This window comes from Lathamus discolor, chromosome 6 (assembly GCF_037157495.1).
Source record: "Lathamus discolor isolate bLatDis1 chromosome 6, bLatDis1.hap1, whole genome shotgun sequence".
Lineage (NCBI taxonomy): Eukaryota > Metazoa > Chordata > Aves > Psittaciformes > Psittacidae > Lathamus > Lathamus discolor.
This window is the reverse complement of record NC_088889.1, coordinates 9,725,125-9,738,088: the sequence shown is the minus strand read 5'-3', so window position 1 is coordinate 9,738,088 and position 12,964 is coordinate 9,725,125. Positions and strand designations below refer to the sequence as shown.

General features: G+C 40.1%; 1 protein-coding gene across 1 annotated transcript in view; it reads left to right on the top strand.

Moving 5' to 3' along the window:
* The window catches only part of SPTBN5 (spectrin beta, non-erythrocytic 5), a 95,107-nt gene that overhangs the window by 11,059 nt on the left and 71,084 nt on the right, over window positions 1–12,964 (top strand). The window contains exons 7-18 of the mRNA XM_065682870.1: window positions 737–1,368; window positions 2,330–2,468; window positions 3,825–4,057; window positions 4,463–4,616; window positions 5,616–5,816; window positions 6,977–7,183; window positions 8,282–8,473; window positions 9,179–9,331; window positions 9,854–9,984; window positions 10,593–10,844; window positions 11,526–11,813; window positions 12,465–12,711. Coding sequence (XP_065538942.1) covers window positions 737–1,368; window positions 2,330–2,468; window positions 3,825–4,057; window positions 4,463–4,616; window positions 5,616–5,816; window positions 6,977–7,183; window positions 8,282–8,473; window positions 9,179–9,331; window positions 9,854–9,984; window positions 10,593–10,844; window positions 11,526–11,813; window positions 12,465–12,711 — 2,829 coding nt within the window. The remainder of the gene's footprint in view (window positions 1–736; window positions 1,369–2,329; window positions 2,469–3,824; window positions 4,058–4,462; window positions 4,617–5,615; window positions 5,817–6,976; window positions 7,184–8,281; window positions 8,474–9,178; window positions 9,332–9,853; window positions 9,985–10,592; window positions 10,845–11,525; window positions 11,814–12,464; window positions 12,712–12,964) is intronic.

Below are 12,964 nucleotides of genomic sequence, written 5' to 3'. Positions count from 1 at the left end.
TGTCCTGGACTTGGAAAATTAGTATTGAACCAAAGTCAATATTCTTACCAAACCCTTTTTGGCTATGAGACACTCTCTAATAGTTTATATAAACAGAAACAGCTCCAACAGAAGAGATTTAGAAGGGGCTCTTGACCACAGTCTGCTGGGGGCGTGTGAGAGAACACGGATCTTATGGGATGGTCTCCTAACACTCTAAGATGATGAAGCTAAGAGCGTGTAATTGCATATGAGATTGGGCTAGAATTGTTTGGGGGTCAGGAGTAAGAATGGAAAAAAGAAAAACAATCTGGGTTTTCATTTTTCTTTGATTGAGAATGGGGAAAAAAAAAATCTACTTTTTCCACAGTGAAACAAAAAGTCTGAATCCTCACTTTGAGCTTCTTGTTTTCTTGTCAGCCCGCGGAGGCGCTGCTGACAGTCTCCACATGCATGCTGTTTGTTCTAACATTAACCTTTTCTTAAATAAAAAATAAAATGAGGCATTAAATAATGTTAATTTATCTGTGTTTTATGGAAGGTTATTCTAGGATTTCACCTGGCCTCAGCTGTGACAGCTGTCACTATATTGGTATAAAAATATGACAACTGTGGCAGCCTTCTTAAATACTATTTTCCTGACACTTATTCAACTAGTTGAACCCTAAGCTTGGTTTGTAAAGGTGATGTTTTCTGTTCAGCCACCTTGCTTCATTCTGCTTCTTATGTGGCTTGTACATTCATATTCCCATCACAGATCGTGTTCTTCCTGAAGGAGATAGATGACTTGAAGCTTCTATATGAGCAGATGGTCTCTGACCTCCTGAAATGGACTAAACAGAAGGTGACAGAACTGGATGACCGTCATTTCCCTAACACTCTTCAGGAAATGTGGCTGCTCATGGCCAACTTCAAGACCTTCCGCACTGTGGAGAAACCCCCCAAATATCAAGAGAAGGGCATGATTGAAGCTCATCTTTTCAACATCAGGACCAAGCAGAGAGCTAACAACCAACGGCCATACATGCCCCCAGAGGGAAGGATGCTGCAGGATGTTGAAAAGCATTGGATTATCCTGGAAAAGGCAGAGCACAGCCGGGGAAAAGCACTGCAGAAGGAGATGCTGAGGCTAGAAAGGCTGGAACAGCTAGCTCAGAGGTTCCTGAAGAAGGCAGCCCTGCGTGAGTCTTACTTGGAAGACATGAAGAAAGTGATTGGGAAGCAGGACTTCTGGCCAGAGAGTGTAGACAGGATGGAGGCTGCAAGTAAGAAGCTGGAAGCTATTGCAGCAGATGTACTCCCTAGAAGGGAGCGCTTCACAGCTTTGGATGAAATGGCCACAGTCATCAGTCTGGGGAATTATCATGGCAAAGATCAAATCATGCATAAGTGAGTGACAGTTGTGATACTCTGTAGTTGTGATTGAAGTTAGTTGAAATTCTGTGGTGTGGTGGAAGAAAATTAATTGTAGCCATGAATAACAGCTCTCCTCCTCATGAAGAGAACTGTCAGGAATTTCTTCTACCTGTGAGCAGTTTCAGCAGATAAAACAAATGCTTCATGTTTTTTAATTACTTTTTTCTTGAATGAGCAAACTTTCAGCCTGATTTCTGGTGAGAAACAGTTTTAAGATATTTTCACTGTATACAAAAATACTTGTTCTGCCAAAAGTTCTATCTCTTATCAAAAAATGCTCAGGGGGACACATTTTATTTCAAATCAGATTTCTTTTTCAGTGTGTAGTTTGGGGAGATATAGATTAGTTCAGACACAAAGTCTTTGCAGGTTGACTCCAGACTGGAGCAAATCTTGACAAATTATGACGTCTCGGATTATAAATACAGCCTGATTTAGGAATGACTAAGAATGTCATACAAATAATTTCCTTGTGGTATTTCAATGCTTTTCTAAGTTTAGAAAATATCAGGCACCTGTGATTAAACTAAGAAAAGCAGTTATAAAAGAGTAAATCGAACTCTTTATAAAATCAGATTGTGACTCATGATATGGTTTGGATTAATTTTTTACTTTAAGCAGTCATTTAAACACCACCTCTTTTTTTCCAACCCTTTCTATTATATCAATTGAAAGCAATGTGGGATATTAGGTATGAGGATCCATAAAAAACAATGTCTAAATTTAAAGAAGCAAATGACAGTTGATGTCCTAGTCAAAATTCCTCTCCATGATGATACTAATTAAATAACAACATTGCTTTGACCTGTTTTGTGATCATGGCCTGTGCTCTTGCACTAGTGACTAGAGTTGTGTGTGTTTCTGTAAAGCTGAAAGCCCTGCAAATCTCCCAGTCTTTGGTCCAAATCAGTGGTTTCTCTCCCTTCCTTTGTAGGCAAAAGAGCATTTCAAAGCAATGGCAGGATCTTCTGGATCAGTTGCAGAGACGACAACACTCCCTGGGTACAATGCAAGAAATTTTGGGCCTCTTGAGGGACATTGATGCTATTACAGAGGAGCTGAAAGAGCTGCAGGTACTGAGCCCTCCCAGCTGGCACACAGCTTGCACTGCTACCAGTGTGTGTTCTTAAAAAAGCCCCCATGTTCCAGGGACTGCCTGGTGCCAACAGAAGTTTATCAGCTGTAGAAGAATACACCATGTTTCATACATACCTAACTGTGCATTTCAATTTATCATTTCAGGTACATGAGAAAAAAACAGGCATTGGTACAGGGACTCTCCCTAATCAGAAAGCCAGATATGTTATTACAAGGGGTGCACTACATGTTAAAGTTATGTAGTAAAATAAAGATGGGAAATAATCTCAGCTAAATTTAGAAGTGTAAAAGCAGAACTGGAATAAAACAGCCTCCTGTTCCCATTCCACGTAATGCTTCTGGATTACCTTCTAGAAGTACCTCCAGTGATTATACGAGCGGGGACTGTCTCAGGCATATGTCTGGCTTACAGGTATCTAAGCTTGAGAGAGGGAAAAGTTCCATTGAAAATGCACGGTGATTGCTTTTAGCAAGAATTTCCAAGTGTTAGCAGGGTGTCAGAGTGCAAATTATTCACTTTAGCATAGGAAATAAGTGGTTTCATATTGATTTGCAATGGCAGGAAGTATATATACATCCTTTGGTCTTGCCTTGTCTTTTATAAAGACAGAAAAATCCTTACATCAATGGGTTGCCTTGTACCTAGGTTGAAAAAGTCAACATGCTACATGAAGTTGTGAATTTTAAATTCAAGATAAGACCTGTCTTTAAATTATGAATCTTTCTGTCCTAGTATTAGGAAACAAAGAACACATACTGTGAATAATGTTGTTGGAACAATGATAGCTTGAGGATGTGGGAGAAGACTGGTGAGGAAAGCTAACATTCTACAAGAATGTTAAATGAAATCAGTTATGAATAGGATTGATAATTGTATCCATTGGTAAAATTAGAAAGAGGACAGACTTTTAAGTATTTGGTACCTTCATCAGCCAGCTATTAAACACTATGAAGTACTTGTTTTCATTATTTAGATAGCAAAGACAAATTTCTCAAACAAAAAAAAGTAGTTATCAAAACAGACCATAAAATAGGATATTGTAGAATTCTCCAAGCACAGACTGTGAATCACCTGCCTACAGACAGGTATGTAGCAAAGGGGTATTCCTTGTGCCCTTGAATTCTGATACCTTGAGTGCTTAATCAGTAGTGAAATTGAAAAATAAAAGTATGATTCCTCTAATTAGGCATCTTTTCAGCTTTACCTAACTAACATCATTCTTTTGTATTTAGAAGCTATGAGTCAACAGGAGCCTTTCCACTGATTTCTTTGTAGTGAGCCCCTGAATGCACTCTCTGACAATGCCTTTTGTTTCTCACTTTGTTTGCAGGTGCTTGTGACTTCCCAGGACTGTGGGAAGCAGCTTCTGGAAGTAGTAGATTTGCTGCAGAATCACAACTTAGTTGACTCGCAGATATCTTCCTATGATGATAGATTGACACACATCACCAAGAGGACAGCAGAAATCAGCAAGGACAGCACAGTCAAACCAGAAGTGCTTTATGCGAAAGTTCAGATGCTTCGTCAGCTGTATCAGAACCTTACAGCTCTGAGCAAGTCACGGTAGGGCTGTGCTTATGGCTCTGCTCTTGCTGATTAGGATGGCCAACCACTCCCTTATGATTAAGCATTTGAAATTTTTCCTTTCTTTATTCAAGCAACTTGAGTGTCTTGATTGCAGTTCACTGAAAGAGACCCCTCTGTTTCATAGATAAATAATAGCTTCATTCTCAGCATTTATTATGACTTGTTTCTGTGAAATCTGAATAGCATGTGGTTATCTCCCCATCTCTTAGAGGAAGAGTGAAATGTAGTTTTCTTTCCTTTGTCTTACTCCAGAAATAAATTAACCTATGTCAAAAAGGCATTAAAGGCATTCAAAATGTTGGATTTTCTAAAGTTGTCTTTGATTATGCTACCATTTTCTCCATGGGATCCTAATTCTGACTGTTTGTTTCTTGGTTTCAGAAAATCTCAGCTAGAAGAGGCTTTGAAGCTTTTTGAATTCTTCCGTGACTGCAAAGAGGAAGAATCTTGGATCTCTGAGAAATGGAAACTAGCAAGAACGGCAACATTAGGGAAAGATGTCAGCCAGATTACAGCCTCTATTCAGAAGCACAAGGTACCTTAATTTACTGATGATGCCTTCTCTTCGTGTTATAGCAAGATTTTAGAACATAGAATTATAGAATAGTTAGGGTTGGAAAGGACCTCAAGATCATCTAGCTCCAACCCTGTAGCTGCCTTTAGTGCCTTTTTGACATAGGTTAATTTATTTCTGGAGTAAGACACAAGAAAGAAAATTACATTTCCCTCTTCCTCTAGGAGATGGGGAGATAACCACATCTGTGTCCTTCAATTCAGTCAGTGCAGCACTTATAAGAAAGCTGTCAAACCACTCATTATCTCAAGTGTTTGAAATTTTCTAAACATATATAGGGGTTTTCTCCAAGAGGAGAAGGAAAGTGTAGAGAAAGAATACGCTTCATGGATTAGAAGTGCAGCTTCTAGTGAAGATACTGGGCTCTGTATTGGCTCACTTTGGATGGGAGGGAAAAAATAAAAGGTTGGTAGTTTTTGTTCTTTTCTTACTCATGTTTCCTGGCTAAGAGAGATGTGGGTAAAGGTTATGGTGAAAAGACAGACATGAGCAGGCAGCATGGATAATGTTTTGTGAGCTTACAAATCTGTTGCCACTTTCCCTAAGAGCTTTCTGTGGTTTAGTATTGAAAGATTAGCTATATGAGCTGTTGCCTTACAGCAAAGAATCACCATGGCCAAGTGAAGAGATCTGAGAACTTGCATAGAAAACTGAAACAGGAGTCTTTTCTGCAATTTTGATACACATTTGTGTGCATTCATTCGTTTCTTCTGGAAGACAGGTGAATTGGTCAAGAAGCAAGTATCTCCTTCAGAGAAGACTATTACAAGCTTCACATCAAAGGATAGTAACTTCTGTGTAGGGAGCCAAAGGGCAATCATCTCAGGGCTCAGGGAAAAGTCATAGGCATGGATATGACACAGGGCTCTTAGAAATGTATGTGTTATAGTAGTGAAGAATAGATCTTTGCTCTCAGCTCATGGGGCAGAGCTGTGCTGACATCTCCCATCCTTCCGCTAGGCACTCGAAGCAGAATGCAATTCACACAGGGCTGTATGTACAGATGTGGTGAGGAGGGGCTTGGAGCTGAGCCAGAAGAACCCCACACACCAGGAGCACATTCTGAGGCAGACAGACAACCTCCAGAAGTTGTGGCAGCAGCTCCAAGATGAGGTGGCTGTTCGCAAAAGCCGCCTGCAGGCAGCAGCTCTTGTCAAACAGGTACGCAGGGCTCTGCTGTTGTGTGTGGTGTGGGAGACACGATGTGGCTCAGTTCTGCCCCATGCCCCCTTATGGAGGGCAAGAGTGGCAGGAAGCTTTCAGATGCTGGTCTTCAAGAAGACCTCTGGCAGCAAAGTCTCAATTGTCCTGTAAGCCAGGCAAGCAGAAGATTTGAGCAGCTGGTGTTGCTCTAAGTTAGAAATGTTAATGGAAATGGCCCATGTAATGGTGCTGATGCAAAGCCTTTATTGAGGTGGGATCTGGGTAGCTGTGTGACATTACTCTAACATGAAAAACAAATAAACAATCAAACAGAAAACCTCAACAACAATAAAAGAAACATGCTGTGAGACTTGGATCTGCCATGAACTTCCAAAGCCTGGTAAATGTTTGACCCTTGCCATTCTGACCTACACTTTTACACCTACAAACATTCACAGATCTGCAAATAAACAGCTCTCATGAAAGCAACATTCACAATTCTCATAACATTATGCCAGGCATTCTTATTTTCTTTTCCTAAGTATTTTTGCTGTTGCTCCCATGAGATGCTTGAACAACACTTAACAGTTTTGTCCTTGACAAAGTCTAAAGTCTCTCTTCTATCTAGTAAATTTAACATTGCTATGGTGCTTTAGCTACTTTGGTACTTGGGGGTTTCTTTTTTTCTATTATACCTTTATTTTATATCTCAAAATCTTGTTTTGCTTTTTACAATCATAGCCAGGCAGACCGTAAATTATGGAAAAAGAAGAAAACTTTAGTTGTAAACTGAGTTCATTGTTGGACTATTGCTTGTAACCTTTAGAAAACATCTGTTGAAATCACATTCTTATCAACATCATACATTGTGGGTTCTTTTACCATTTCTATTAAATGCCATAAAGTTTTAGTGAAGTAGAAGTTTTCAAAGAGTTATAGGCAATTTTTGAATCTATTTATTCACTTTGATTCTGTGAATTATCTGTGCTTGATGTGATTATGAAATGCATCATGGATTTAAAGCTACCATTCCGTTTCACAGCACCTTAAATTAACCTTATAGCCACACACCAAACGGCATGTCTCCTTACTCATAACTTTCAAAAGAGGAAAGAGCTGGATATGATGCTTTCACATTGTATCCAGTATCAAGTGTTTTCTTCCCTGTGTTCCTTCAGTACTTTGCTGATGTTGATGAAGCAAATTCCTGGTTGCGAGAAAGGCAGCCCCTTCTGGCCAGCAAGGACTACGGAAAAGATGAGTCAAGCGCTGAAGCACTGTTGCACCGTCACTTGCGCCTGGAGAAGGAGATTGCAGCCTACTCATCTGAGATGAGACGCCTCAAAGAGCAAGCTGATGTTGCAGCTGAGCAAGCTCCCGCTGCAGTAAGTAGATGAGGGATTGTGTCACATTTTGTTGAAGAGTGTAAACGAAATGTGCTTTAATTATGTGGAATATTTTTAATTTGCCAGAATAGAATATTCCAAATTACCTAAGCAAGGGTTTTAATTCAGAAGAAAGTTTTAATTACAATTGAGGCAACTTTTTTGATGACAAAGAAGTTCATTGGCCACTCATAGACCACCTAGATAGTGTTCTGTAAAACACTGAAAATATGCATTCCCTATACCAGTCCTTACAAATACCTGCTCACTCTTTATTCTCGTAACATTATTAATTTCAATTAGCTTTGAAAACCAGACATTTAATCTAAACATGTTTACAAATTCTTTTGGCAATCTAAGATAGCTGTGAACCAACCCACAGCTCCAGGAGCAATTGGTACCATCTCATGATGGATGTTTAAGGCACATGGGGTGAAGTCAACATTTGCAGATGCCCCTCTTTTTCACTGACTAAAAGGGAACATTTGACTTGAGATCAGCTCGTCTGACAACACAGTTCAAGGGAGACGAATGACACATTCCATAGCTTTCTTCTTTCATACTTCCACTGTCAGTCAATGTTTAGCCAAACCAGTCTGAGAGCTATGAGCATTACTTTGTCTCTTTCATTTACCTCATCATTACGACATTAATTTTTATTAGAACAAAAGCTTCATTGCTTGTTATTAAACATGAAAAAGCATGTGACAAGACGATATCAATGTAGAAATAAACATTTACTAGGGCATTCGTAGGCTTTGAAACTGGAAATGTTTGGGTACTAAAACATCACCCCAAATAGAACTGTAAGCATAGTAAAATCTTTGGTTTGTTGGCAATTTTAAAAACCAAAAAACCCAACAAAACAACCTTGATGTGGGCACAAAATTAGAATTTTTCCTGAATCAACAGATTTTGAAATGAGCTAAAATAAACTTCTGTAAACAAATCTAAAACAAATTTCAAATTCAAGCAAATACTGGAAATGGGTCAGAATGCTGTGATTTGAACCAGCAAGTTCAAATTTTGCTTCCATGTGAAACTTTTATTGAAATCAGAGGTATTCATCTATTGATGCTGTTAAATTTTGCTCAACAGATGGTGAAGACAGAAGCCCCAGGGGACTTAAATCAAAAGACAACTAAGCTACCATTCAGTCGAACCTGGGCAACATCTGAAACTGCATTCCCCGGAACCTCCAGTCCAGATGTTCATTTTCTTCCAGAGAACATCTGGAAGACCCAAAGTGAAATAGATTCACTTTATGAGAATCTACAGAGCATGGCTGAGGTATAGTATCCCCTGTAGTTCTTTGCAGTTCTCAAAAACAGTCAAGTCCAAAGCAATGCAAAGTGAGGTTACGTGAAGTGCTGTGCTGACTTCTGCCTTTCAGTTTAATAATGTGCCTCAATCCTGTGAAGTCCCATGGGACCTAAAGGCTTGAGATTATCACCACAGTTTGGTATCAAAATGTATTTTGTATTAGCGAATTTCCCATTTACTTAATGGGGAGTCTTTTTACTTTATGAAGAGTGGGGTTTTAGGTGTTTTTTTCCTCCATAATATTTTCTTGCTGCACCTCCTGAATCTTCAGGCTGTTTTGCTTGATACCAGCAAAAATAAACAACCGTAATCTGCATTCTCTATTGCTTTTCACTTCCGACTGCCACAGTTCTGCCCTAAAGAACAACAAAATCATGTTTTATGGGACTTTTACATATTCCATAGATTACTGAGGTGAATCTTCAGACATCACCACCAAGCAGCACAGCCTTGCTGCCTGTCAGAGGTTGAGCACTCTCCAATTGCTTCTCTTACGCTTTTGCTCTGGGAAGAAGGCTTGTGATCTTAAGGAAACAGGTTCTGTTCTCTTTCAGCAGTGTCTGGCAATACTACAAAGCTACCACCTGTAGTTTAAATGCAATGATTTTTTTTTTTTCCTGCAAATGGCCAGGAGCTATTGCAACAATACTTCAGCCTTCATCTGTTTTACAGGACAGAAAAAAGGCTCTAGAGGAGATGATTGGATATTACCGCTTCTGTAGCTCCTGTGAAGAATTTCAGTCATGGATGAAAGATAAAGAGAACATTTTCCGGACTCTTCAGCCTCAAGCAGACAATGTGGAGGTCATGCAGCAGAAATATCAGGTACCCCCTTTCCCTGCTCACAGATGACACCTTTTACATCAGAGTGACCTTGGGAGAATAGATGAAATTGTGGAATGAGTTTTTTAGAGTCTTTTCATACATTTCAACTCATGGAGCCATGCATAGATTTTTCAGATATTTCTTTTGTACAAACTATGCTGAGCTTATTGAAGCCTTTAACTTCTGTGCATGTGAAATCCTGTACAAATATCATGGCATAAAAGGACTTTTTGTGCTTTATCTTATACCACTTGAAAAAAAAAAATGCATGATGAAAAAATCCTGCAGTGCATTCGCATTCCAGTGGAGGGGGACATATGTGCATAGGTGTGTAGTGTGCACACCAGGGGAGGTCAGGATGGCTATAGGGGAATGACATGCCCTAGGTATGTATGGTGTCAAGTAAATGTAGAAGCCAAGTGTGAAAGTGGGAGATAAGTAGATATGACAGATTATTAAGAATCATGTCCGTAGATATGGAAAAACTTCAAGCTCTGCATTCTTATGTCTTTTCTATTTCAGAGTTTTTTAACAGAACTAGCTGCAGGGAAAGGCCAGCTGGGAGATATTGAAAACTTAGCTGCTAAATATGGGAAGATCAGTCCCAGCAAATATTATGAGATCCAGAGATGGCTGGAAGAGATCAATATCAGGTAAATGTGCTACTGTCTCACGGGGACAATTGGAGAGCTGAGCTTTCATGCCCAATCTAGACTGCATGGAGAGAATACCTGTCTGTTAGGTTTTTATGTCCCAGTATTGGCCTGAGGCGAGGTTTTCATGTGTAGCTGTTTGCTGTATTCAGGTATGGCTGTGGTTACTTAAACATCAGGGGCAGGATGCCCTTCACAAATACTGAAAGGAACATCAAACCCTGATTGACTTCATTAACTGTATTTAGTACGTGTTCTGTACATACTCCTGGCACCATGCCACCCAGCTGGAAATGAGACCACAACCAGGTCCTGATTTTGACCAGTTGTTTATTTGCATCATGTCCAGTGTGTTCTGAACATCTGAGCAGGGTCCTCTTGCTTGAGAGGGTACTGAGATTAGCTTTGATGTTATGGGGGAATTCTAGTGTTCAGTCCTTCAACTCACATATGTCTTGATGAAATCTTTATGCAAGATTTTCTGACTAGAAAAGGGAAATAGCTCATGTATAATGAAGGCTGTAACTTGAATCTGCTCTCTAGGTAAAGGCAAGCTTTGGGGTAGCAGCTGAAGCTAGATGTGAATAATTGGGTTCTCTCTCTCCAAGATGGGAAAGCATGGAAACTCTGAAGGAAGAGAAAGGCTCCGAGCTGATTGGAGTGGCTGATGTGAGGACATTTCTTCAGGACTGTCAAAGCATAGGAGTACTTCTGCAAGACAAGATGGTCCAACTCAGAGATCTGGAACCAGGGAACTCACCTGCTGGACTAGAGTCAGACAAGCGCAAACTGTCTACAATTGAGAGAGAAGTTCTGGTGATAGAGAGGAAAATCGAATACTTGAGGAGTGTTGCAAAATCGTAAGAAACCTACTCTTTGTTTCTGTATTCTTTGCTAGTTTTCTGAGAACATGTTGTAAATTATGGTTATAAAGACAATGGGCAGCTTATGGAGTATCTGTTGGAGTTTCTGCTTCTAGCAACCTGAAGAACTGATTTACCCACTGGACTGAGATCATCTCTCTTGAATAAGGCTGGGTGATTGGAGAAGTGATTGCTTCCAGATTTCACTGTTACAGGAGAATAAATACCACAGGATTGTTTATGGCTCTAACAAATTATCTCCACTAATGGGAGTTGATTAGTTAAAAATGTGGAAGTACCATTTAGTTCCTGAAAGAGGGTAACTGGGGGAAGCAAGGATGAAGAAAGATAGCAAAGCATTGTGCACAGGAGTTGGAATTTGAAGTATGAGTTTTAAGGTTTTTACTACTTTATGTTTTCTTTACATTTACAATGGGAATGAGTGACTGAACCACAATAGTGTTAAAGGCTTTCACAAGAGATGCACTGTCTGCAGTACACGATTCATATCGTATTGATTCGTATCAATATTTCTTGCTAGTGTGGAGCATTTGTTGCCTTGGTTGACTTTCCTTTTAATGGAAGTGTAAATACACAAATTCATTCCTCTTAAATAATATTGGTTCAAGCTCTAAATGCCTGAAGTGTTCATTCATTTGAACGCATTTCCTGTTGCAGGATTAAGGACACCAACCCTGCAGAGAGTAGAGCCATCACTGAGCAGGTGGAGAACATGGAAAGGCTTCTGGCAAAACTCAAGCTGGAGACACAGAAGAAGCAGGACATTCTTCAGCAGGCCCAAAATCAACAGTCCTTCTTGCAAGATAGTCGCAGTCTCCTGCTGTGGTCAGAAGGCATTCGGGAGAAACTGAGCAGTGAAGAAATGGGCATCGATGTGGCTTCTGCAGAGCAATTGCTGAAGGAACATCAAGACCTGCTGAAAGAAATTAGGTCTCAGAAAGAAAGGTAGAGAGATTCTGTCACAGTGGGCAGAGTGGGGTGATATGACAACAGTACTTGAAGATGAAACATGTCTATTGTGTATATAAATTGTGTATGAAAGTGACACCCAAAATTTATTTAAATGCTCTTGAAAGTTATTGTCAAAAGGAAACTGAAGAACACGAAATCTATTTAGCTCTTACATACACATCCTGGTGGCTGATGGGGGGCTGAAGGAGGAGCTGTTGTGTAGTAGTGAAGTAGCTGTGAAGTAGTATTCCACAAGCTCTCCTGACACACTCACACTCTCAGATGGTGCCATCTGCACTTTATTTCAGTTTCCTCAGTCCTTCTTTTCTCAGGTCTTATGCTCCCAGTTGTCACCATCTTCAGTGCTCCTTCTGCACTTTTATGAAGTGCCAGATACGATGCAACTTCTCTCCCTTTTAATGGGAAAGCCTGCTTAAATGGGGCAATCTCACCTACCACCTCCAGCATATATCCCTGAGGAAACTGCATTTTGTGGTGCACAACCATGGCTATCAGGAAAAGAGTGGAAGGGAGGGAGGAAAACTTAGTGTCTAGGCACTGCTAAGAGCACAAAGAGCTGTGATGAAAGAGAATTTATACGCCCTTATACTGTAAAGTCTCACTTTTCTTTTTGACTCTGGGTAGATTTGTACAGCTGGAAGAACTAGGGCGCAAAATAATCCATGAACAACCCAGTAACAGCAGGACCACAGATGTCCGCCAGTCCTTGGAGCGGCTTGCCGAGGAGAGCAAAGAGCTGGAGAAAATGTGGGAACAGAGACAGAAAAAGCTGCAGGATGGCCTGGAATTGCAAAAGTTCAACAGGGAGGGGGACCGCATCAATGCAGCCCTCTCTGGCCACGAGGCCTTCCTCCGAGGAGATGACCTTGGGGTATGTACATCAGTTGATTCTGTTTTCTCCTACTTCATCTCCTCATCCAGGGAATACAAACATTATTCTTAATTAGATCAATTTCCTCATTTTCGTGGTTGTGGCATTGGAAATCAGACTTTCACATTCTTATTAATGTTTTTATGTTCTTTTTGAGAACAAACATTTTTAAAACAGCTAGATTTGTTTATTGTGATTCGTTGCTGTATCTGTACATGTCAGGGGATTTATATACAATGACTCATCCATCTGG